This window comes from Pristiophorus japonicus, chromosome 5 (assembly GCF_044704955.1).
Source record: "Pristiophorus japonicus isolate sPriJap1 chromosome 5, sPriJap1.hap1, whole genome shotgun sequence".
Lineage (NCBI taxonomy): Eukaryota > Metazoa > Chordata > Chondrichthyes > Pristiophoridae > Pristiophorus > Pristiophorus japonicus.
This window is the reverse complement of record NC_091981.1, coordinates 108,048,140-108,075,170: the sequence shown is the minus strand read 5'-3', so window position 1 is coordinate 108,075,170 and position 27,031 is coordinate 108,048,140. Positions and strand designations below refer to the sequence as shown.

At 47.2% G+C, this 27,031-nt stretch overlaps 1 protein-coding gene across 7 annotated transcripts in view; it reads right to left on the bottom strand.

Moving 5' to 3' along the window:
* Positions 1–27,031, bottom strand: part of LOC139263874 (WAS/WASL-interacting protein family member 3-like) — a 176,312-nt gene that overhangs the window by 92,549 nt on the left and 56,732 nt on the right. For 4 of the 7 annotated variants that reach the window (XM_070879936.1, XM_070879935.1, XM_070879934.1 and 1 more), the window contains one exon: positions 21,225–21,310. The exons of 1 other annotated variant lie outside the window; for it this stretch is intronic. In XM_070879936.1, coding sequence (XP_070736037.1) covers positions 21,225–21,302 — 78 coding nt within the window. In that variant the 5' untranslated portion in view covers positions 21,303–21,310. 2 more of the 7 variants (XM_070879938.1, XM_070879939.1) reach the window with 2 other exon arrangements.

The following is a 27,031-nucleotide window of genomic DNA, read 5'->3' as shown; positions in this document are numbered from 1 at the left end:
CCCCCCATCCCCAACTTTGTGGTTATTTGTATATTTTTAGAGTTTTATGTTTAAAGTGCATTGCCAATTGTACTATTTATTTGCAGGCTTTATGAAACATTAGAACAAAATAATCCCACTGACCCGATTCTACTGCGCATGCGCAATCACGGCAATCCCGATCCTACTGACCCATGTCCAGCGGCCCGGCACTGTTTCCAGCGCAGGATGCTGGCTCCGCCCACAGACCCAGTCGCCATGCTATGCCACGCCATCAGCTAGAAGGCCCAGAACAGCGGCCAAAATTGGCCCGAAGATTTTTGGCGCACTTCCAAGCATGGAAAACTGGCGCATCTCTGACAAGTACGCCAGAATCTCTGGTGGCCAAAATTGAGCCCATCCTTTCTAAAATGTGATGCTCAGAACTGTTCACCATACTCCAGGTGTGATCTAATAGCTGAATAGCTGAAGCATGACTTCTACTCTCTTGTATTGTAGTCCTCTAGATATAAAGGCCAGCATTCCATTAGCCTTTTTGATTATTTTCTGTACCTGTTCATGACATTTTAATGATCTATGTACCTGGACCCCCAAGTTTCTTTAGACCTCCACTGTTTCTAGCTTTTCACCATTTAGAATGTATCCTGTTTTATCCTTTTTAGATCCAAAGTGGGATGACCTCACATTTGCCTACATTGAAATCCATTTGACAGTTTTGCCAATCAATATCTCTTTATAATTGTATGCCTCCATCTACCCTGCTTACAATGCTGCCTAACTTTGTGTCATTGTCAAATTTGGATATGTAGCTTTCTATCCCATCAACTAAGCAGTTAATATATATTGTGAATAGTTGAGGTGCCAACACAGATCCCTGCAGGACACCACTTGTCACATCCTTTCAATTAGATTACCTGCCCATTATCTCTGCTAAAGAAAGCTGTGTGGCTGCTATGGATTGTAGTGCCAACGGACAATTCAACAAAATTTGGCCTGATCGCTTGTCAAAGAGATTACGTACGCAGCCTGGGAGCAGTGAATCCAGAGTCCACTATATTCAGAGCACAATAGTCAAGCTGTTTGTGGATGGTGAGTTTGAGGTTTTTTATGATTCATTTTATTTTAGGGTTTTGTGTGTTGACTCTGGACAAGCAATCAGGCCAAGTTTTGTCGAATTGTCCATTGGCACCACATGGACTGCACCACCACCACCACCTCAAGAACAATTAGGGATGGGCAATAAATGCTGGTTTTGCCAATGGCGCCAACATCCCATGAACGAATAAAAAAAAAATTGGCAAAAGGTAGGATGTTATAGTTGGGAACTGTCAAAGCACTACATTTTGTTTTCCTGGAATGTGATCGGGTAGATTTGTTTAATGGAATATAATTGGAAGAAAATTGAAATTGGGCTCAAAAGGTTTTGCATCAATGGTGAATAATAAAAGTATACATTACATTTAAAAAATCAAACACTGAAATATATTTCTACTGCCTGCAAATTTTATTAATTTAGTTGTGCAGCCAATGTTACCCACGCTGTCCATTGGCTGCATGTCTATCGGGGGAGGGGTGATATCGGGCATCTATGACACTTTTTAAAGGCAGCCAGTACCTCTTAAATAGGAGGTGCATTCTGGCTGCAAACACCCAGGGACAACTTGAGGTACAAATGGCTGAAGGAGGAAGGAGAACCAAGCTTCTCCGATGCTGCATTAGAGGCCTTGGTGCAGGTAATGGATCTCCAGGGGGCAGGAATGCTCACACACTTACTACTATTGCAACTCTCACTTACCAACATCTCACATCTCACACACAATCAGCTATTCCACCCGACAACCACAATCATAACACTCTCACTAGCACACTCACTTTCACCAGGCAACAGGCTGAGACCGGAGGAGGGAGAGCCCAGCTGCACACTTTCTTCCGCCCTGGGAAAAAAAGCTATAATGTGAAGGGGCAGAGTGGAGGCCCTGGCTTTTTATACTGGAGGAGACATCGCACAGGGTTTCTTTATACCTAATCCGTTTTGTCTCTTCGGACTTCTCCCTCACACCACGCACTCTGTATGACAATCTGCAGATGATGTCAACACTTACTTCTTTCTCTTTGCTCTCCCTCACATTACAAACTAACACTTGATCCTCTCTTATTTCAGATGTTGAGAATGTAGGGCCCAGATTTTTAACTCCAGGTGAATTCCCTGCTCAGGGCTGAGTTAAATTTACAGTTGCTTCTCAATATGTCATTGCATTTGTAAAGAAGGATCCTTTTGGCTCCAGGCAAATGTACATTCTGCCTGCTCAGGAGAGCAGGTTACAATTGCAGATATTGCAATGGTGGGTGCTTTTGGATTGGTAAGAGCCAGGGAAATTTCAATTGCTCACCCACCAGATTTTTGCTGGATTAAAATCACCCCCTAGATGCCTCTCAGCCAGTGGAGGAAGAGATGCACAATATTCCTGAAGTGGTCATGTCACTTGATCTCATTCTCACAAGCACCAGCTTAGTTACTGACACCAAGCAGACTTTAGACTCTAGGTTGGAGGAGGTATATGCATGCGATGAGTCACCGGGCACAAGTGCACAGGAGCTAGGACATGCGGATAGAACATAGGCAACAGCTTGGCAGAGGATGATGTTGCACACTGGTTTTGTTGCAGGCGACTTAGATGCAGACAGAAGGCTACCGAAGAGGAATGATGAGCATACAGCAGGAAATGCTTGATGCACTGGGCAGGCTACCGGAGGACTTATGTAAAATGTCAGAGTCCAGCTCCAACTTGTCTCTAGGCTTTTTGCAGAACATGGAGACCATTCTGGTCAACTCCATCTGTAAGATGTCGGCGAAATCATCGACAGCAAAAGCTTCAACTTTTGAACTTTAAGTTTTGGACATTGCTTTGAACTTGACTGTTACTCCAGAAGGGCAGACAGCATGATCTGGGACAGGTCCAAACATGTCCCACAGAAATACACATCAGGTGAGCAGGAATAGATCGATGGCTGAAATGGCAGGAAGATGGTTGATGGAAGGCCCTTTGTCATGTAATGGGAACCCATCAGTGAGAGATCAAGAAGATTGGTCGGTGCTCAAGACACAAAAGAAGCTTTTCGGCCACCCACACTTGTTGGAGCCTTGTCCCGAGGAACAGGACAGTTGACAAAGACACCGTCCGAAGAGGCGTTTCTTTTTAGTTTTTAGTTGTACTGCCTGAGGCGAAGGACTAACTTTTGGCACGAGAAGCAGCATTTTTGCAGGTGTAAGAGAGGCAGTTTTGGATGCCATCTCTCTCTCTCCTTTTCTACGCTTGCTTGCTTCATTCAATGCACAAGGACGGAGCAGTCTGTCTGGGATGGAGAGAAGAAACACCATCTACGAGCAAAGACAGCCTCGCTATTTCGACTGGGAAGCTGAGCTTGAGACTGGACTTGAATACCATAGATTGGCACAAAACCAGAAGATACACCTCATCGGGAGAAGCAGAAAGTAAGCCAGAGGGGTAATTGATGAGCCTTTATCCCAGCCCACACATCTTTAAGACCACCGCATAGTGTGAAAGGGTGTCGTGTGTCCCAACCAAGCCTTAGCGGTTTAGTGGGGAGGTTTTCTGCATGGATCATAGGCATACGCACAATTCTGTTGGACAGATTCGGTAGTGCCCTATCGAACCAAGCAGGGGTGTTTTAGTCGTGGGTACTTCGCGTTAGGGGACTGTTCAGACAGGCCACGGTTGTGTGTTGTACTACGTTTGTTTATTTTACACCACCAGGGTGTGTTTTGCTGGGTGGAGGTGTGTGCTTTAACTTGAATAAAAGCATTGTGACGGTTGAGACCGAAAGATCTGACTATAACTATGTATTTCTGTTCACTACTATAATTCTGGTGTCTAGAACTGTTGTAATGGGGGGGTGATTCGAAACCACGAAGGGCAAAACCACTTATAGAACTTGGCAACCACGAAGGGACACCAGTTTGAGTGAACAGACAGTTATGGAAGATCTCAAGGTCAAGTGATCAGCAATGGGGGATAGGATTACCTCGTATGCGGAAAAGTTAATGGGCTAGAACCTCCACTTTTTTTTCCTGTTTAACACCCACCTAACGCCCATTTTACCAGTGAAATGACGTATAACTTCCGTATATCGCCCATTTTGGCACAAAATGGAATTGGCGGGCATTTTTCAGAAACTTATTGCCGAGTGTTAGTTTCTCCATGTGGTTAACGCCGAGAAAAAGTATTACCGCCCGCCCACCTTTTTGGGGCGGAATCAGCAGCATGGGTGAATTCAATGCCCATAATATCGCCCAGCATTACTTTCCGCACAGAATTAACGCTGAGATTCAATATTAACGCCCGACAACTGTTTTTTGTCAAAAAGAGCATATTTACCCAAACTAGCGGTCATCGTCAATTTCACCACCTCGCACTCATTTCGCCCACAATATCGCTCGCTCAAAAAACCGCCCACAAAAAGTGGAACTAACCGGAACTAATCACAGAGTTATGGACACCATGTTGAAGATCACATGTCGTGTCCTTTAAAAGGCTGCTGTGCTTCAACCTCGGTGGAGTTCGGATGTACTCTGCAGGTCGTTGGAGTTGATGTGAAGATCTCTAAAAATGCCGCAAGGGCCACAGTGGGAAACAGATTAGTGGATGAGATAGGCGAGGAGGCAGGAAAGGCGTACTCAGGAGGAAACCTCCTGTAACACAGGAGAGTACCTGCAATGCCAGGTCACCGAGGCCAAGCTCAACGAGCTGGCTGTAGGGGAGGAGAACGCCCACTTAACGGGTAAAGTTGATGGGTTGGAGGACAACTGAGAGATTTTAAGACCGCTTACAGGGTAGCTAGCAGTAGGGGGTTTGAGAGTGGGAATCACAGGCCCTGCCAAGAAAAAATCCAAAGCTTGACTCGAGCTCCAGCTAAACCCAAAGGCATGGTTTGCTTGATGGCCTCGGGGGAAGCTCGGGTGGACTGGGAAGAGGAAGGAGAAGATAGCAAGGATTGGGGGCAGGGTAGGGATGTCCGACCACCGCCTGAAACGCCACAGGGACCGATGTGTCCCATACGGCAGCAGAAGTACGGTCCGCGCCGTCTACGGGCGCAGGTCAGGGTGCGCTGCAAAGCGATTTCATGGTTCATTCACCACCCGCAGCTACAGAATATGATCTCGAGGGTGCCTAAGTTAAAGAAAGAAGGGAACCCCTCAGTTCACTTCACCGAGGTGGACCAGGTTAGAGGGATTAATGGGTGTAGTGAGGCCGAGACTCACAAGCTGTTACAGTTTCCCATCCAGGGAAAATGGAAAACAGCATCAGGCCCTGTCCGCCGAGACCAAACGGGAACAGGGGACCATGGCCGGCATAAAGGAGGAAATCCTGAGAGCCATGGGTCACCCCCAGAGTAGTCCGTTCTCAAGGGTAGAGAGGACACTGCAGCTGGCAGGGGAAGCATCTCAGTCATTCGCGGACAGGCTGTGGCCCATCTACGAAATAGCCACAGGTGGGGTATCAACAGAGCACAGTTGTGGGGGGAGGGGCCAAGAAACCATTGGCTCAGGACCCTCATGGCAAACAGTTTGCCACGAATAAGGGTAAAAGCAGAGGCCTGGTTTGACTCCGAGGACCTCGCGAATACAGAGATCGGAGTGCTCCATCACCTGAGCCTGGCCTTTAAAACCGGCTCAGAGGAGGAGGTCAAACCAAGTAAGGGCAAAGTACATGAAATGAAGACCAATGAGGCTAGTAAAAAGGAGTGGCGTCAAGTAGGGCTTAGCGCAGGGAAGGCTAGGATGTGTTTCGGGTGTGGGGAGACAGGACACTGGAGAAGAGACTGCCTGGCCCCGAGGAGCAGGCAAGGAAAAGGGGAACCTCCATTGCCTAAGACGAAACCCGTCGAGGCGAAGGGACCGACCGCGGAACAATTTGATGATCTGGTGGCTGCTCTTTGGACAGTTTTTGTGCCAGAGCAGGGAAGGGTAGACACTGCCGTGAGCAGGGAAATCCCGGCCGCTCCGGTAGTCCCATCATTCTGACTAGCGCGCACCCAGTTTGAGTACCTGTGTTCGCTCACGTACGATGGGGCCAAGTTTCGGCTTGAGTTGCTCCTGTTTTTTTGGAGCAACTGGTTTAGAATGGAGTATCTTAGAAATTTGAATTCTCAGCATTTAGTTTGCTCCAGTTCTAGTCAGTTAGAACAGTTTCACTTTGGAACAGAATTCTTTTTTCAAAAGGGGGCGTGTCCGGCCACTTACGCCTGTTTTCAAAGTTTCGGCAGTGAAAACTTACTCCAAACTAACTTAGAATGGAGTAAGTGAAGATTTTTGTACGTTGGAAAAAACCTTGTCTACACTTTAGAAAATCAGGCGTAGGTTACAAATTAGGCGTAGGAAATGGGGGGGGGGGGGGGGGAGATGGAGTTTAAAGGGAAGTTTACAAACATTAAACACTTCAGTTTTACAAATAAAGAGCCATCATCAATAATAAATGATAAATACATCAATAAATCAACCAATAAATCAATCAAAAAAAATATTTTTAAAAAAAATCAATAAATAAAACATTTTCTACTTACCGACTGCAGCACCGGGAGTCCTTTAACAGCGTGCTGGGATGGTCCCCCCAGTGTGTCTCTCTCTGTGTGTGTGTGTATCTTTCTCACTCTCTGTCTGTCAGTGTCTGTGTTTCTGACAGCAAGGGGAGGGGGAGAAGGGGGGGTCGGAGGGGGAGAAGGAGAAGGAGAGAGGAGGGAGGGAGGGAGGGAGGGAGGAAGGAGGGAAGGAGAGAGGAGGGAGGGAGGGAGGAAGGAGGGAAGGAGAGAGGAAGGAGGGAGGGAGGAAGGAGGGAAGGAGAGAGGAAGGAGGGAGGGAGGAAGGAGGGAAGGAGAGAGGAAAGAGGGAGGGAGGAAGGAGGGAAGGAGAGAGGAAGGAGGGAGGGAGGAAGGAGGGAAGGAGAGAGGAAGGAGGGAGGGAGGAAGGAGGGAAGGAGAGAGGAAGGAGGGAGGGAGGAAGGAGGGAAGGAGAGAGGAAGGAGGGAGGGAGGAAGGAGGGAAGGAGAGAGGAGGGAGGGAGGAAGGAGGGAAGGAGAGAGGAGGGAGGGAGGAGGGAGGATTGAAGGGGGAGGAGGGAGGGAGGAGGAAGGATTGAAGGAGGATTGAGGGAGGATTGAGGGAGGATTGAGGGAGGATTGAGGGGAAGGAAGGAAGGAAGGAAGGAAGGAAGGAAGGAAGGAAGGAAGGAAGGAAGGAAGGAAGGAAGGAAGGAAGGAAGGAAGGAAGGAAGGAAGGAAGGAAGGAAGGAAGGAAGGAAGGAAGGAAAGGAGGAAGGGAAGGAGAGAGGACAGAGGGAGGGAAGGAGAGAGGAGGGAGGGAGGAAGGAGGGAAGGAGAGAGGAGGGAGGGAGGAGGGAGGGAGGAGGGAGGGAGGAGGGAGGGAGGAGGGAGGATTGAAGGAGGGAGGGAGGGAGGGAGGGAGGGAGGGAGGGAGGGAGGGAGGGAGGGAGGGAGGGAGGGAGGGAGGGAGGGAGGGAGGGAGGGAAGGAAGGAAGGAAGGAAGGAAGGAAGGAAGGAAGGAAGGAGGGAAGGAGGAAGGGAAGGAGAGAGGACAGAGGGAGGGTAGGAGAGAGGAGGGAGGGAGGGAAGGAGAGAGGAGGGAGGGAGGGAAGGAGAGAGGGAAGGAGGGAAGGAGGGAAGGAGAGGGGGGAGGGAGAGAAGGAGGCTGAACGGCCGGGCCCAAGACCTCGGGCTGGATTTACAGGTAGGTGGCGTTGGGTCTCGGGGGGGGTCGCGGATGTCCGTGGGGGGGGGGGGGGGGGAGAAAAGAGAGTGTCGTGGAGGTCCGGGGGGGGGAGGGGGGCAGAGGTCAGGTCGGGTGGGAGGAGCCTTATTCACGCAGCCCCAGTGAGGCCATTTGGCCAGGGCTAGGGGCTGCGTGCTTCGGGCCCCTCCCACAGCTTTGGGCGCCTGGATCTACTGCACATGTGCAGAGGTCCCGGCACTGTTTTCAGCGCAGGGACCTGGCTCCGCCCCCAACATCTCGTGCTGCGTTGCGCCCGACTCCAGAGGACCTGCAGGGAGCCGGAGAATAGGTAAGTTTTTTTTAGCCGCACTTTCTGGCGCGAAAAACGGGCGTCTAGGTCCGGGCTGCGTCGTTTTAGGCGCGGCCCAAAACTTGGGCCCGATGAGTGAAGTAGACCATGCGTGAGAATGGGGGGTGGAGAAGGTAGAGGGGAAGTACTTAGTGGACACCGGAGCTTCGAGCACGGTGATCCATGCGAGTAACTCGACCGATTCACCCTGGTCTAGCAAGGTTCCATTCAGTCTCGTGAGGTTCACCAGGAACGAGCAGGCGGGTGCGATGTCCATTGATTTAGGATCCCTCCACACTGTTAGTCACATTGCTTTATTTGAGACCTGAGTACTGTCGACTTGAGTAAGTGTGACCTTAGTCTCTTTATTCTGACTCGAGTGCTGGCACAGCATGGAAGGCCTGCTTATATGCAGTACTCACAAGGCATGCTGGGATCCCTTGGGACTCCAACAGATGCGCCCTCTGGTGGTGGTAGAATGCTGGTTACAAGGTGTTGCATACATAACACACACGAGGTAGGATTGCGTCCTAATAAAGTGGGAACAGCGAGGGTCAGGAATCCTCAGGGCCGACTTTATGTTAGCCCACAGGTTTATAGTGGACTTGAGGAATCACTGCTTTTGGGGAGCAGTGGGTTCTGATAAGGAGAATGAAGTTGTAGTGATCCCAAGGAAAGGAGAAGGAAAAGGCAACATGTGTACCATGAATGCGAAGGGGAGTTACGACCTAGAGCAATTAGTCAATAATACCCCGGCCAAGTGCCAGGCATACATGCAGGACAACCTCGCATCGTTCGCCACACACAAGCACGACTGTGGTAGGGTGACGGGGGTGGAAGTCAGAGTACAGGGGGTCCCCATGTCATGGCCACAGAAGCAGGACAGTTTCCCCAGAGAGGCAGAGGCCAACTTGGAGACGGCACTGGAATCCCTGGTAGCACAGGAAGTATTGAGGCCCATAGCTACACACGTGAACACACCACTTTGGTCGGTTAGGAAACTGGACCAGTCGTGGAGAGCCACTGTGGACTATCGGGTGCTCAACAAAAACAGTCACGGCTGTAGCTGATCTGATAGAGAGTATTCCACCAATGGTGCTGGACATTTCAAACTGGTTTTAGTCGATTCCCCCCAGAACCGGGAAGACCAGTACAAGATTGCCTTCACTTTTAAAGGACAGCAGTACACATGGGCATGCCTTCCCCAGGGATTTCATACCAGCCCCTCCATATTCCACCAATGTATGGCAGATGCCTTAAAGGGTTTCAGCAGACCCCAGCAGTTGGTGTAGTATGTGGACGATTTGCTTTTGTTCTCCGATGAGGGGGAGGAGCATGGTCCATTACTGGCTAAGCTGCTGGAGCTGCTGAGAGAGACAGGGTTCAAGGTCAATCCTAAGAAAGCTCAGATCAGTCAGAGAGAAGTAAAATTTCTCGGGTTGACCGTGAGGGCTGGGGAAAGGGCTATAGACAAGGCCAAAGAGAAGGAGTTACCAGCCCCCACGACCGTGACGGGGGTGAGATCCTTCCTGGGGCTTACAGGGTACTGTAGAGATTTTATTGAAGATTACGCCGCCACGGCAGCCCCTCTACTTCGGCTCCTCCGCAAGGGAATCGGATGGGAGTGGGATGAGGATTGCACATCAGCGTTTAATCGCCTCAAGGGAGACCTGCAGACGGCACCCGCATTAGGGGCAATTAATGGTGGGGAGGACTTCTTTTTGGAAGTAGCAGCCAGCGGGGACAGTTTGAGCGTGGTGCTGCTCCAGGAGCGGCATGGCAAACTGAGGCCCATGATGTACTCGTCAAGAGTCCTCACGGATGTGGAATGGGGATATTCCAATTGCAAGAGGCATCTCCTAGCCACGCATTGGGCCGTAAAGCGCTCACAGCTCTTTATGGGATTGTCTCTGATTGTTCTTCTAATCCACCATACCCCCACTCAGATGTTATTGGATGGGAGGATAAAGGACGGCACGGTGAGCAGTGCTCGCATTGCCCACTGGACTTTATTGCTCTCACAGATGCATCTGAGTGCGCAAGGCCTGAGTGAGCCCAAGTTGGCTGCCAACCTGATCCATCCAGGGATGGCCCACAAGTGTACTTTGGAAGGGTTATGGGACATGGATGTAGGATTCCGGGCCGGGTTACACCGATTTACGTCAATGGGTTTAGTTCGGTGATGAACGGGGAGTGTTTCACCAAGTGCGGGATTTATGACCCTATGGCTGGGCTAGTAAGGGCCATTAAACTCCCGAGCACCTTGAGCGCCCAGCATGCCAAACTGTCGGCAGTGGTGTACGTCGTTACCCACGCCAACTAGTTCCCGGCCCCATACGCCATCTGCTCGGATTCCATGTTCACATGCAATTCGTGTACCGAATATTTGACCATCTGGGCTCGGGCTCGTCGCGGTTTCACATCCGCAGTCGGGAAGCCCTTAGTAACCGTTGCTGAGAAAGGTCTTAGAGGCTAAGGGGACACCAGGATGTCATTACATCCACAAAATAAAGGCTCACTCTAAGACAGAGCCCAGGGGGGAAGGCAACCAAAGGGCAGACGAGTTAGCAAAGGAGGGAGAGTCAGGGAAGGAGTTTTTTGGGATCCATACAGGTCCAGCCTAGTAGCAGCGATCCGGAACAAAGGACGGACACCTTTGCAGGGGTAGTATTGGCTCCGGACTGGAGGCAAGTCCAGGCTCAGGATCCCGTCCTCAAGGTTGTCTTGGAGCAGCTGGCTAAGGGTGAGAAGGTAGAAGGTACGTTCGGCGTAGCTGCGTAAAGAAGGGAATGCTCTTTAAGGGGGATTGGTAGATAGTTCCCGAGATGCACCAGAGGGAATTCCTCTAGTTGGCCCACGGTGGCCCAGGAGCGGGACACCCAGGGCCGGAGACTACCTGGCGAAGGGTAGAACAGGCAGGGTGGTGGCCGCAACTGAGGAAGGATATCCGCGATTTTTGCGCGGACTGTCTGGTGTGCACGCGAACAACCCCGATATGCAACATAGGAAGGTTCCCATGGGGCACATAATAAGGGTAGAGGGACCATGGCAGTCGGTATAAGTCGATTACATCGGGCCATTGACCACCACAAAGGGGGGTTACAACTACAGTTTGGTCTTGGTCCTAGTAGACATGTTCTCCAAGTGGTGGAAGCCTTCCCTTGGCAATCAGCCATGGCGTTGGTGACGGCAAGGATTTTGGACAGGGAAGTGTTCTCCAGGTGGGGACTATGACAGATCGTGGAGTCCGACCAAGGGAGCCACTTCACGGGGCAAGTTATGCAGGCCACCTTGACTTGTGGCTCACAACCCACAGTCATCGGGGGTTGTGGAACGACTTCATCGGACCATCAAAGAAAGGCTACGGAAGAAACAGGGCTGTCCCTGAAAAGATGGGATGAGGACAAACCAGAACACAGGGGAGGAAATTAAAGGGATAAATTCCCTGAGCCAGCCTCTTCAGGAGCACAGGGTTCTCCCCGCATGAGCTCATGACCGGGAGGGTCATGCGCACACCCTCCAATGTTCTGGCACTGGTTCCCACCAAAGGTCAAGTGAGAGAAGTAAACCGGGATAAGTTTGTCAAGAATCTGAAGCAGATTCATTGGCAGGCAGCCAATAACACGGGGAAGTAGCCTGGAGTAATTGGTTGCTGCTCGAACCCCAGAGAATGCACGAGTGGAAGGTAGGGGACCAGGTGATGGTCCGAAACTACGCTCATGTAGGGACGTTTGAGCCACTGTATATGGGACCTTACAGTATAGTGGGATAAGGCAAGCCCCATGGTTTACGCAGTTAAACTTCCAAGGCGCATAAAGTGGTTCCACGTGAACCAGTGTAAGTTGTTTAACCCGGGGGAAAAGGTAAGGAAAGGAAAGAAACAGCATGGGCGCTGTAAACAGCATGGTGGACACGGGTCTTCCTCCCACAGTTTGGGACAGCGAGAATCCCATAGTGGGGGCTGTAAGAAGGAACAGCAGGATCCCATGGCCAAGGGCGCCATGGATGCCTCCTTCGGAGCTGTAAAGGCCCAGGCAAGAGGCGCTCTAGCGGGGCCACCCGACAGCACGAGTGGTACTGTATATAGTTTTCTTTTAAAGTGTTTTGGTTAGTTGTAATGAAGCCAGACCTGTGGAGGTAGACCCTCTCATAGCAAGGTGGTGTTAGTTTTGTTTTGCAGGAAGCCGAGGATGGAATGGAGACAGTCCTGAGACTAAGCATGATTTGCATGTTGGCCAGAACGGGGCACATGCAGGAGAGGAGACACCTAGTTGCCCTTTCTCTATGGCTGTACTGGGGGGAAATGGACCTACCGTGATACAGCGGGGTAGGACAGGGGACATGGACAGGGTAGCAGCCTATTCCACAAGGGAAGGTGGCCAGGGTGGCTGGGGTTGAATTCAACAAAATATTCCAGCCACGCCGGGTTCACATACAGGGAGGCTTCCATACCATGTCCCAGACTGAAGGTCACAGGCACACGGGTTGGGGTGACTGAGGGCAAGCGCGTAAGCTTGAAGTGCAAGGGACACATTCCTCCGGGACGGTGGCTCAGGAAATTGAGTCAGGACGCGGGGAACCAGATAGCGGACTGGGGAATGATACGTACTGACAGATTATGGGGACACAGGGGGGAGTGGAAGTGTGCTGGGACAGGTGGTGGAAGGAGGAACAGGGAATTTGTGTGTGTATGTGGGGGTCGGAACGGATCTGCCCAGCGGGTGTGTCGATGGCCTTTTCGAGGCAATGGCAGGACGCCGGGGCTGGGGTCAGATGGGATTGGAATATGGACTCCTGTGTAATCCCACACCCTCCCAACACAATAAATTCCACGGAGCTTGTCGCACACAAGAGGAAGCCCCTGCCCACAGCCCCGCTGGTACAGGTGACAGAAGTTAGGTGTGCCGCCACCACACCAGGCCCAGGGAATGGTTTAATTTTAGTCCCGATCAGGAAGGTTCTATTTCAAGGGGTGCATTACGCGGTCGCGTCAGTCATTTTAAACTTAACCGGGGTACATCTGCCCGAGTGGTGTCCAAAAGAAACTGAGCAGCTGTATGCGGCCCTCATTAAAGAAATGTTCTGCCAGTTCTTTGAACTCAGTTACGGGGATGTGAGTCGGGAAAAATTGTATGACATGAGAGTGCACGATAACGTTAGTCCGGGGAGGCAGAGGCTAGGGTGCTCAATGATGTCCCTACGGCGTTTAGCGTGGGCACATCTCTCGTCAATAGTATGGACGACGTGCAGCTGCAGATGTAGATGCAGATACAGGTTAGCGATTTAAAGGACCAGCTGCAGAAGATCCTGGGGGAAGGGAACGAAGTGGTAGGGTCGGAGCTAAAGGAGGACCAGGCAATGACTATTCAATTAAAAGAGGTCATCGCGGAGCTGGGGACACACGCAAAGACTGTAAATGCATTAATACGGGAGGACAGGAATGCCTCGGCACAGGCAGCCATGAATGAAGTGTGCGTGTTGTACGGTGCCTGGATGCTAGGCGAGTAATTTGGAGCACCTCCGGCAAGGTCGCGTCCCGTCGTGGGTCAGCAACCGGCACCTCGCAGCACTCAGCCCTATCATAATTCGATGAGTCCATGTCAGCTCCGTTTAGCTTCCGAAGTCTACCCAGTCCCAGTGGATTGCAGTTGGTCCAACCACTCGGTTATTGGGATTGTGTTGCGTATGCCGGTGATGGGCGGGAAACCACAGCCAGTGTCGGTATACCGAGTGGAAAACATTGCCATCTTACGGGAGGGGGTCCACGTGCGGTACCATGGGGCCCCACCGTTTGTAATAAAGTGGGAACACGCCATGACTGGCACTGACCTTAAGGGATGCCAGAGCAGGGGCGCACACATCATATTGTGTCTCCAGCACTTGAACGCATTCGATTGGCCAGAGTGCAGGTTCGAATCAGAGAGTGCAGAGCCTATTAATTGCACCATGGAGGTGATGGCCCAGAGCCACGTTCCACCTCAGGTAGCATATGCAGGCAACGGGACGTACTGCGGGACGACGAGCGTGGACCAGTACCGGGTGTACCGCAACACTTGGTGTCTGGTCACCGACACTACTTTCTGCTTCAAACCCCACACCGAAGTTCAAGTGGCCCAAGAGCGCATCCTTCCAATCCCAGAGCCATCCATGGTACACATCACGGTGAATGACACAATCCATAATCTGCAGCAGTGCATCACACAGTTCAGATATCAGATTCCTTTTCTGCCCGAACATCTCACAACATTAATAAAAGCTGTTAAGCTCTCACAGAAATATTATTTTACGTTGGAACAGACAAACCAGAACACAGGGGAGGAAATTAAAGGGATAAATTCCCTGCCCCAGTGGGACATTGGTTTGAATGTAGAAGTTTCTCCGTGGATCCGGATTTACTCGGACACTCTTGTAATTGTACAATTTCTCATTGTAATGTAATTCTTGCGGCTGTGTTGCAAAAGGCGAAGCAAGGCGCTCTGAAGTCAGTGGGAGGCCTTGGTTAAAGGTTGAACCTGAATGTTTTTCTCTGTAAATATGTTGTATGAATGTGTTCGTGTTGTATTTTAAGGGATGTATTTGGGGTGTTTAACAGTAAAGTATACAGGGTTGGTTGGAGGCCACGATGTTCTTTCACCAGCAGACGTTTGATATTCCAGAAGGATTCTTGAAATATCATAGGGGGGGACAGTAAGAAGTCGGCAAAAACAACAACAGCAAAAGCTTCAACTTTTGGACTTTAAGTTTTGGACATTGCTTTTAACATGGCTGTTACTGCAGAAGGGCAGACAGCATGACGTGGGACAGGTCCAAACATGTCCCACAGGAATACACATCAGGTGGGCAGGAATGGATCGATGGCTGAAATGGCAGGGAGATGGTTGATGGGAGGCCCTTTGTCATGTAATGGGAACCCATCAGTGAGAGATCAAGATGACTGGTCGGTGCTCAAGACACAAAAGAAGTGTTTCAGCCACCCACACTTGTTGGAGCCTTGTCCCGAGGAACAGGACAGTTGCCAAAGACACCGTCCGAAGAGGTGTTTCTTTTTAGTTTTTAGTTGTACTGCCTGAGGCGAAGGACTAACTTTTGGCACGAGATGAAGCATTTTTTGCAGGTGTAAGAGAGGCAGTTTTGGCTGCCATCTCTCTCTCTCCTCTTCTACACTTGCTTGCTTCGTTCAGTGCACAAGGACTGAGCACTCCATCTGGGACGGAGAGAAGAAACACCATCTACGAGCAAAGAGAGCCTCGCTATTTCGACTGGGAAGCTAATCTTGAGACTGGACTTGAATACCACAGATTGGTACAGAACCAGAAGATACACCTCATCGGGAGAAGCAGCGAGTAAGCCAGAGGAGTAATTGGTGAGCATTTATCCCAGCCCAAACATCTTTAAGACCACTGCATAGTGAGAAGGGGTGTCGTGTGTCTCAACCAAGCCTTAAGGGTTTAGTGGGGAGGTTTTCTGCATAGATCATAGGCATACACACATTCTGTTGGACAGATTTGGTGGTGCCCTATCAAACCAAGCAAGGGTTGTGTGTTGTACTGTGTTTGTTTGTTTTACACCACCAGGGTGTGTTTTACTGGGTGCAGGTGTGTGCTTTAACTTGAATAAAAGCATTGTGATGGTTAAGACCGAACGATCTGACTATAATTGTGTATTTCTGTTCACTACTATAATTCCGGTGTCTAGAACTGTTATAAGGGGGAGTGATTCGAAACCACCAAGGGCAAAACCACTTACACATCAATGCCACAGTGTAACTCGCCATGATGGAACGTCTTATGACTACATGGCAGCAAAACTGGTGCTCTGGAAGCTCATAGGGCTACCATGATAGCTCACACTACTGGCATAGAAGCATAAATGACTGCCATCTTGGCTTTGAGCCACTGTTGGAAGAGTCTTCCAGAGCATCACATCACTCTTGCGCACTGTTCTCAAACAAAACCTTGAGTGCTGAGGCACCGCCCCAGGAGAGTGACTTCTCTCAAGATGACAGCATGCCTGCTCTCTTACCAAACTTGTGCTCTTGCTGGTGCCACTCAGCCAGTTGGCCCAGACTGCTGCAGCCGAGATTTTGCAGTCTATAGCAGAGCTATCTAGGCCCAGAGCTGCTCAAGGTCGTCCAAGGCCATCTGACATGTCATCAATGGAAGCTCAGCAGTCTTCCGCTCCAAAGTTGTAGCCAGTGGGGAAACGCATCATAGGATCATCAGTATAGGAAAACACACACACAAGACATGCACTAAGGGATTGCACAAAGGTGATTTATCATTTTTTTGTCAATGCCAATATGATTTGTCTCATAAATTTGTTTTTTGTTCTGGATTTGATATTGCTAATTGCAATGAAATGAAAGAAGAACAAATAAGTCTGGAGTGAAGGAAGCTAATTGGATGATGGTTGTAATGAGAGTGCGAAGGACTGTGGGACTGTTGGTGAGTGGGGAAATGGAGTGCTGATTTAGGTGAAGCACTCCTCAAACGAGAGATTGGACAGATGTTCTGGTGGTCACTGCCTCTTCCCTTCTTGTACTTGTTGCTACCCAGGTAGTGGGAAGGACTGATCCCTCATGATGGCGAAGTTTTGGAGCATGCAGCAAACAATAACAAAGATAGATACCCGCTCAGGGGAATGGTCCAGGCAGTAGAAGCATTGATTGAGTATTGTGATTGTTTGCTCGTTAATGTTCCTGTAGCAGCATGGCCATTTCCGGAGGGGATATCCCTTGTTGCCAATAGCCAGCTGTAATCTGATGGCCTGGTTAGAATAAAGGCAGCACAGAGGACAGGTACAGAAATAAAGAGTTATGACTGCTGCTGGGATAGTAGGTGCAGATCTGCATGATGTGCTACCTGTGGTCGCAAACCAGCTGTACGCTGAGGAAGTGGAATCGCTTTTGATTGATAAAGATGACAGGCTGGTGATAGGGAGTATGCAAGATAATGTGTGCACAGTCAATGGCACCCTCCACCCTGAGGAAGCCTGCCATGCAGGCAAAACCTATTGTTCTTGTTTTATTTTGCCTTGTTGACCACCGTTACATCGGTGTAGTGCAAACTGTGAGATGTTGCTGATGTTACCTGTTGCAGCATAAAAGCTGAGGGCTTTGGTGACATTAACAGCCACAGGCAGGGCAGTCCATGCCTTGGTTTGAGGCTTGAGTTGTGGCTGCAGCAGATGAAATAGCTTGGTAACAGCCTCCTTGGTGAAGCCTCAAGTGTTGCTCCTTGGTAAAATTGATGTAGGAGAATTGCTTCCTGAAGATCTTCTGTGGATATGGCCTCCTGTTCAGTGCACTCCTCCTCCTCCTTCTCCTTCTCCTTCTCCTTGCTGCTCCCACTCAATCTCCAGCCCTAGGAGACCACCCATGTCTGCAGCCAGATTTTTTGAGAGTCAAAGAGCAACAACAGTGTAGGTCCTACAAAATCTCTACAGACAAAGTGAACTTTTCAGAGTGATAAAACACAGCAAAAAAATGTCTAGAAAAAGCAGTAGCCAAAAATAATAAACCAGCAACTAACCTGTAAGTACTGCACGATCATTTAAATAGTGCTAGTGAGAGCACATTTATGCCAGTTAGTGCCACATTGTGCTATGGGGTGTCAGTATTTGGCGAGTAAAGCGCAGATGCAATCCAAAATTGAATATGCAGGACCTTAATTTAAATGGATTATGCCTTACTTTGAATATTGCTGGCTTGCATTCCTGCCACCAATGCAACCTCCTCTACCAAAATGGCGGGTGCCACACTTCCGGCCGGAAATATGCACGAGCATTCTGTTGGCCATTTTGGGGATATGGTGGATCCATTAGTTCCCAGAAAACAGGTGTTGCTCGGTTGAATTTATAGACCTTAATCTATGGAAGAAGTAAACTGACAGACACGTTTATTTTATAACACCTAAAAGCTCGGATTGGATCTTCTTAATCACACGACCCTTGGAGGACAAGACACACCCAGCAGTTTCTCTGGAATGTGTAATTAGAACCGCCCTGCCTATGTAAGCAGTGACTATGCAAAGTGTAATTCAAGCCATTCTGACTGCCGACCTCAGATAAAATTGAGCTCACTCTTACAGATTAAGAACTTCTCCCACACCCCAAACAAGTTCCTGCCCCACCCCCACACCCAAGTTCATGACCTAATCCCCCCCGCCTCCCCAGCCCAAGTTCATGACCTACTCCCCCCGCCAGCCCAAGTTCATGATCTACTCCCCACTCTGCCCTAGTTCGTGACAAAAACCCCCTCCACCCACCCCCAAGTTCCTGACCTAATCACCCCCCACCGCCCAAGGTCCTGATCTTCTTCCCCCATTGCCCTCCCCCCACCCCAGCTCTCAGGTTCCTGACCTTCTCCCCCTGCCCAAGTTCCTCCCCCACAGATTCATGGCCTCCCCCCCCCCCCCCTGCCAGAATAGTGACAATGTCCTGACTTCTGGATTTCGTCAGGTCTTGCCATCTGGATCACGCTATCAACCCCCCCCCCCCTTTTAGACCTGGATCACGTTCTTTCGCCATCCCCACTATACTCTCTGTACTCTTTACCCCTCCCCATATCGAGTTGCTAACCTCTTCTCTCCCCCCGCTACCCGATTTCCCCCTCTTCCTGTCTCCCCTTTCTCCGAGTCCCCTGTCTCTCTCTGCCTCCCCTCTCTCCAACACCCCCCCCCCATCTCTTTCTCTCCGGCCCCCCTGTCTCCCCTCTCTCTAACACCCCGTTTCTCTCTCTCCCTCTCCCTCCCCCCCTCCTGCCAGTCACAACATAGGCAATGGATACAAGAAAAGTTATGATAAAATTCTTTTTTACGTCTTATTTATTGGAGCTGCTTTTCATTAGTTGCTATGTGAGCAATGGTTAGACTTAAAGCACGTTTGTGCAGAATTAGGTTGTACTTGTACAGTGGGCAGTAGATGTACTTGTACAGTCTGTAGAGAATGTAGTCATAAGAGTAAATAGTTGTGTTTGTACAGTCCAGCTCTTCACTGCTTTAGAGGCCAGATAGAAGCAATTTAATTACCTCATAATTTTTGAATCAAGTCAACCAAATTTGTAGCAGCACAGTGTAAAAATTAATATTCAACTAACATACAGCCAGTGAAGACTTTCTGTTTTCTATTGGGAGATAAGGGTGTCCGAATGTATTCAAACATATTGCTAGGAAGGTGAAGAACAGCTTCTAAAAATAATAGTCACATGATATGCTGTGTGGAAGCTTAGAAGGAGAGAGTAGCAATCACATGATAATTAACAGCTACAGAGCTATTTTCATGCCTTTCGTATAAGATTAACCTCTTGGCATCAATTATTGTTTATCTTTCACCAACAAAAAGTTGATTTAATGCTTGGAAATATACACCCACCAGATAAAAGTGCAACAGTACATTCAAAAACAAAATTAGAATCAATGTATGGTTGGATAGACCATAGTTACCTTGAATAGCTTACACTGAAACTGAAACTACCGTAGAACTGAATTATTCATTATCTACTGCAAGTATGTCATGCTGTTGGCTCAAAAGCTTTGCCCCTTCAGGAATGTATGAGTATATTAGTGATCAATGTAGGACATACTCAAAATATAGAGTGAATTATATAATTAATTCTGTCAATTGCTATTGATGAACAGTGCAAGATAATACTCAGTCTGTGCAATCAAGAGAGATATAACTAAGGCAAGAAACAATTTCTCTTTCTTGGTCTTATGGGCAACAACATTGCGCATTAAAATCTTTGGAACACAATTATTAATAGTATACTATCACATTGAAGGTGCAGGTGCAAGGAGTTTTGTGTTAAAAATTTAAATTGATGGTTACAATTTCTAAGACATGTTTGCAAAATGGAAATTTAGGCTTGAAATTACTTTGAATGGCATTATTGTATGGTTGGTTAATGCATTCCCCTACTTTAATTGATGCTTGAAGCCATTGAAAATAAATGGGTTAATGCCACAGTTTTAAATAGTGGTGAGGAGAGTTTGCTACGGGTTAAGCGCTTGCATAATAGCGTCACTCATTAACTTTCAGGCTTTTATCTTTTTCAAATGATTTATTTGTTTGGTAAGATTGGCCAGATAGCTTGAAGTGATATTAAACTGCAATTTAAGATATGCAAGGTCAAAGATTATGCACCTAAATTAGGTGGTTTTGAAAGTTTTGGGGATCTTCAAAAAAGAACATCTGTTCAAGAACCTTATCCTGCATCTAAACCATACTTAATGTGTTACAGTGCAAAAACAAAAAAATGATCTATTCACAATTCAAATATCTAAAAGGTTCCAAAAGTCTGCGATGTTTTGCATGGCTCTGAAACACTAACTGGGTGGCTGGGGGTGGATATTCCCCATTTTTCAGCAGCAAAATTTTTGCCAGAAAGAAGCAGGCACTGCTTGTACCAGTCACCTTCACACAGACATCATTGCAAGAGGTGGATATAGCAAGATAATGTCACCTGCCCAAGTTCTCACCTGCCTTGCCTCCGTTGCCCTGACTCAATGCACACTTGAAATATGTTTTCCCATACATAATCCTGGTGAAAGTGTGGCCAATAAAAAATTCAAAAAGCTGGTCCCCTACTGTATCCAATATGATTGAATGCTGTAAGGAAAACCAGCATATTTGGGAACCAACCACTTGTTTTCATCTTTTTTAAGTCTTTGGCTGGTTCAGTTGGTTCTTCAACACTGTGGCATGGTTCCAGAAGGAGGTTCAACAATCTCCTAAGCGGGCGTCCTAATCCCAGCTGTGTACAAATGGAGTGGCCGGCCACTTCAGAACCAAAGGCACAACTATCCAGTAATTGGAAGTCCCAGTCTATCATTATTACAGCAGCAGAGTGGACTTGGGAGTTTTTCAGGGCCAACATCTTATGAGTGCAAAGATCACCTCCAAAAATCATGGCCAAAATGAATTCTTTAGAAATAATTCCAAACATGTATGCACCGTCACTAACTGACTGATTAGTTCTGAATTGATGAAAAGAAGTACTTAACTGGAAAATTATATGTAGACCACTGGTTAAAAGGCAACACTTCGTCAATGTAATGTTTTGAACGCTTACTGTTGGACATGTTCCCACAATAAGCCAGAGTTAAAATGTCTTCAAGTTTGTTACCATAACCTAATTAAAACATTTCTGACTTACAGAGGAAAATGAAGATGGCAGTGGTGGAGCCCCGGGTGGAGTAGGAGGAGGAAGAGGTGGTGGTGGCGGTACTGGCATACCTGTACCTGAAAAACAACAGAGATTTATACTTTTCAGATAGTAAAAGATATTGTCTGATTATCCAGTCTGTCCTAAATTTTGTATTTTCTCTTTTTACACTCTACGCATCACCAACTATCCCCAGCTGAGCATCCTGCTCCCAGCCTTCACCAATGTAGCTCTGAAATCAGCTGGGTGGAGATGTGTTAGAGTAACCCCAGGGTGAGGGCTCTCTCTGATTTCCTTGCCATACTTTTGGCAGCTAGCATATTTCCCCACCCCCACAGTGGCACGGCTAAGATTGGGAGCTCAGGCATCAATCCGTGTCTTATCATTTCATTGTACAATGCGTTCATACTTCACTGTGCCACATGATAAAGGATCTTGTTTTTCTACATTCGTTGTTAAACTGAGTGTCCCCCACCCCCATTTATTCTCAGAGGTAGAATTATACTGTAGAAATCAAATATTTGCAAAACATGATTAATGTTAACATCCTTGTTTTCTTCTGTTCATTTCCATTGATATATTTTTTTAATTCTCCAATGAAATCAGAGGTTACAAGTTTGAACACATTACTGACACCAACAATGTTGGAAACAGAACATTAACACCAGTCTTAATAAAATTATGTTTCAATATGAGCTGTGTACATTAACCCTGTTCCTTCCCTTACAACATCATGTTCATGATTATCTGACCATAATGAGGTACCCCACTGGAAGTGCAAACTCTTAATTGCCCTCATTAGTCCTAAAATTACACCATCATGTATGAAGCCTTAACACATTAGTCTGACATTTTGCTGTCATTTTAACAGAAGTGTTAACCTGTTTAAAATAAATGGGTGAGGGATTTCAAATGAAGTTAAACTTTCATGCAATAGAGTGAGTTAGAGGCTAATGTAAGAGGAGAAAAAAAAACACAGCTGGCACATCTCCAGACTGCTCTCATATACCTTTTGGTAGCTAGATATAGATCAACATCAGTAAAGATCTGCATATGCTTTGCCTGCCCTACCCTTCAGCTAAAAGTTAGTACAGGGTACATGGCAAAAAGTTGCTGAAAAGGAAAAAAACAAAACACACTAAAATCCAGTGGAACTTGCATTAATAAATGGTTCTTGACTGTCATAATGGTCATTTTAGATTGGTAGTTGTTCAATTAACCACATAAACACACACACATTAGGATTCCCAATCCTCCCAAAATGTTGCCTCCAACAGCCGGGATATCAGCTATTTAAATTTCCTACCACGACCCCAACCTACGACCACCACTCCCCCCCCCCCCCACATTTCATGACATCACCGGCTACTGTTGGAGAAGCTTCTGTCTTGATGAAGTCACCTGACCACCTCCAGAGAGCCTTGACCACGTGGGAATGCAGTTGGAAGGGTCTGGGGAGTTGGCAACTGAGAGAAATCGGTATTTGTGGAGGGGTCTCTGAAATGGGAGAGGGGGGCTATTTCTAGGTTTCCCCTCTTGCCTGCCCTTAGTTGCCTCGCATCTCTTGCTCACGAGTAGCTCCTGATTCTTGGAACTTCACACAACAGCTGTTGCAAAACCACGAGCATTCAACTACAGGCGACCTAACCTTTATAAAAAGGTAAATACAATAGCATTTGTAGAAGTCATGTGATCAAATGCCACGTGGTCAGATGCCAAGTGATCAGGCATCACATGGCCATGTATCATATGGTCATAGTGTCCCGTGATCAAACCTCAGGAATGGCTCCAACTAGAGTTGGCACTCTTAACACACTGCAGCGATGAGTACAGAAAATGGACACCGCTAGTAAGCATTGGGCTAAAAATTCGATTGCCCCCAAAAACGTGCACAGGGATCACGATGCCTGCACTTCTTAAAGCCAGGCTGCACCACTTAAAGGAGAGGTGCATACTGGATGCAGCAGATACTGGAAGTCATTATAGAGGAGTGCATGACCTACAGGAAGAGTGAAGATGGCACAACATGGTAGAGAGAGGGCTCTCAGATTTTTTGATGCAGCACTTGAGGCCCTGGTGCAGGAGTGGACAAAAACAGCGGGTGTTCTGTATCCACAGGGGGGGGCCAGGAAACCCTCCAGATAAAACGCGAGAAGGCAATAGTAGCAGATAGCCAGTAGTGTAGCCCCAAGGACCTGGATACAGTGCCGCAAGAAGTTTAATAACCTCACACATGCGGTCATGGTTAGTGAATTCATCTTCAAATGCCATATCCCACGATCTGCACCACCAGCCACACCACACTCCCATCACTCACCTACCAACAATTTCTACCAAACACAACTCATACCTCACATTCATAGCTTCACCTCACCCTCATCACTGCTGAAAGCCTCACACCCATTTCTCAGAGCTTGCACACACTGCCAGCTATTGAACCATTATAGGCGCATCACCCAATCACATTGCACCACCCTCACTGGCATACTTTGCTCTCTCTCTTGCAGGACATGGTAGATACAAACTACCGCACACATGTCTGCGATCAACTGGTCTGAGCAGAAGCCTTGGAGTAACCTGCCACACCACTCCCTGGAGACGTCAGCAACTTCAAAGAAGATTAAAAAAAACACCAAACACGTGTACAAACTCAGTAAGAGCCAGTAGAAATCAATCAGCAACGAAGTTGAACGCAGTTGATGATCCCTTTAAATAGGCCTGGTGGAGGCCCTTCCTGCTGCTGATTGCATGTTTAGCTGTGCGTTTTTCAGAGAGGGAGTTAGCTCCAGTGTTGAGGTCAAAAATGGTAGAGCTGGCATAAAATCATTGATGCCACGATCTGTGCATTTTGCATACTTCCGGTGCACACTCCCAGCTCCCACACTAATGACTACCCAAAATGGCACCCGGCGGGCCTGCACCAGAAGGGTGCACACACTCCTCGGATGACATTTTGGACCCGAGTCAGCACCCGAGCGCCGAAAAACCAGATGCAAATTATTGGCAACATCTGCTCTGTAGATATGTTTAGAACACTGAAGGATCATAAATGTGGGTGTGTGAAAATACCAAAAAGGGAGAAAAAAAGTCATATTGCAAATCATTTTTTGAAGAAGCAAAAAGTGGAAAGGCCTGATAAACTGATAGTGAAATGCAGCTGTTGTTTGGAGTGTAATTTTACACATTTGCCAGTTGGGGTCGGCACAGCTGAGTAACAGCTGCTTTTTCACAGTAATATTTAATTATTTTCACCAATGCTTTTGTTTCTAGTTGGTTTAAATGATCTGTTATGTGAATGCTTAATTACTATATTTTCTCATTACACAATCTGTTGATTTAAAAAGTCTGCATTGTTTGCCAAAAGTACCATTGTTACCACGATAGAGAGCCTTCCATGTATTTGCCACCACTCATTTTTTGGCCAAGCAGTCCATTTTGAGTAAGTTGTCCATTTTAATATAAATTAAGCAGCAGAGATCGAGTTTTCTTGTTTCTTGTCCAATTTCTGATGGATTTGAGTTTTGAGTTTTATTTGGTATCACAGGATTTAGAGAAAAATATCAGAACTGGACCGAGTCAAATTGTTCCAGCAGCTGCAAAACCATCACAGCATGAAATTCAGCTTCAGCGGAAAGGAAGGGAGCAATGCAAATATAAAAATGCCAACAGAAAATCCAGAGACTTTGCACTATACAACCCCACCAGCCCTATTCTCTGACCAGTTTTGAACTTCGCAAAAGGTGGCAACTCTACATTGCATGTTTGTAGCTATAGAAGGGTGTAATAGTAAATGGGGATACAATGAGATTATCATATCAATGTTCATGTCAGTGTAATAAATGTTTTTGTTCTCCAATCTTTACCCTGCTCTTCAAAGGTATTAACACATGCTGGTGCATAATTCCACACTTAGACTAAAACAAGAGCTGTGCGCATCATGGGGTTTAAGGGTTGCAGAGAAATATATTAAATTCATTCACACTGTTATTTTCATACTTTGTCAGACACCAAAATATTCCCCCCATTTTATTTTGAAATATCCCATGTATGTGTTAATTATGTGAGTAAACACCGTTCACTAAAATATAGCACTTATGTTGGGGGCGGTGGGGCAGTGGTTGAAGAAAGGAAAGAGCTAAAAAAAAAGAAATAATTTAAATCTAAATTGACAGTTGGTACTGAATTTTGGAATACTAGGATCAGCTTACAGGGCTGAGAAAAATGCCGATCACTAAAAAATAATAGGAGCTAAGAGTTACTGGCTACCACATACTTCAGAGGAGTAAATCTCTTCCAGTTAGGTGAGTTGATGTGCTGGGTACTAGTAAATGTACCCTAAACAATTTTATTTTTATAACTCCACATTCCAGAGGAAAGCAGCTTAGAGCAGTTGTATACAACGTTTCAGAGATAAGGTCTGAAAAATATTCAAATTTGTGAATTTGTATAAACAGGAGCAAATGCAATTTGACTATTAGGATAGAAACAACTCACAGGACTTAGCTTGGATCATGTTTCTCACACATGTTCACTTGTGGCAGAATTGCAGTCAATTCTGATCTAATCATAACAGAAATTGTTTACCTGAACATGGCAGAAGTAAGGTGGAGATAGGCTGAAGCAAAAACGCAATAACTGTTTCAGAGGAATCTACTGGAGTATGAGTGGGTGTTCAGGCTCTGCACAGCTGAAGCAAACTGTCCCTTAGTATGCATGGCAACCATTTTTTTGTTGATAAAAAGTTAAATCCTTCCCACAGATTCCTGCTTAGCTATGTCCTTTGTCAAGAGTAGTTCCTGCATTTCGGAGTACTGTGTTCTACAATATTGTCTGGCATATAATCCATGTGACCTGGCAGAAAACTTCCGATCTCTTGGAAATATTTGGGGATATCCCACACCTAAAAACAGGATAAGGTGGATCATATTCTGAACAAAAGGCTTGGCAATTCCCTGTTAGACAAGTTTTGTCCTTCTGACTTTTAACCACATGCAACAATTTCCATTGCTCAAAAAATACAAAGCATGAGGAAGATTTCTGATAAAGTGTCACACCCAAAAGATTAACCTCTCTCTCGCTCTCTTTCGGGTGTTGATCAACGTGATGCGTATTTCAACAACAACTTGCATTTATATAGCGCAAGTAAAATGTCCAAGGCACTTCACAGGAGCATTATAAAACAAAATTTCTAACAAGCCACATAAGGAGTTATTACGACAGGTGACCAAAAGCTTAATCAAAGAGGAGGTTTTAAGGAGCATCTTAAAGTAGGAGAGAAAGGTAGAGAGGCGGTGTGGTTTAAGGAGGGAACTCCAGAGCTTTAGGCCCCCTAAGCAACTGAAGGCATGGCTACCAATCGTGGTGCGATGAAAATCGAGGATGCACAAGAGGCCAGAATTGGAGAAGTGCCGAGATCTGACGGTTGTCAGGCTGGAAGAGGTTACAGAGAAATGGAGGGATGAGGCCACAGAGGGATTTGAAAACAAGGATAAGAATTTTAAAATTGAGGCGTTGATGGACCAGGAGCCAAGTGTAGGTCAGCAAGCACAGGGGTGATGGGTGAATAAGATTTGGTATGAATTAGGTAATGCAGAGCAGAGTTTTGGATGCGTTCAAGTTTGCAGAAGGTGCAATTTAAGAGGCCAGCCGGGAGAGCATTGGAATAGTCAAGTCTAGAGGCAACAAATCCACAGATGAGGGTTTCAGCAGCAGTTGAAAAAACATTTCCAATATCTTTTCATCTGCTGCTGTGAGGATGATGCATGGGTGTGTATATTTCCAATGTTTTCTATTTTTAT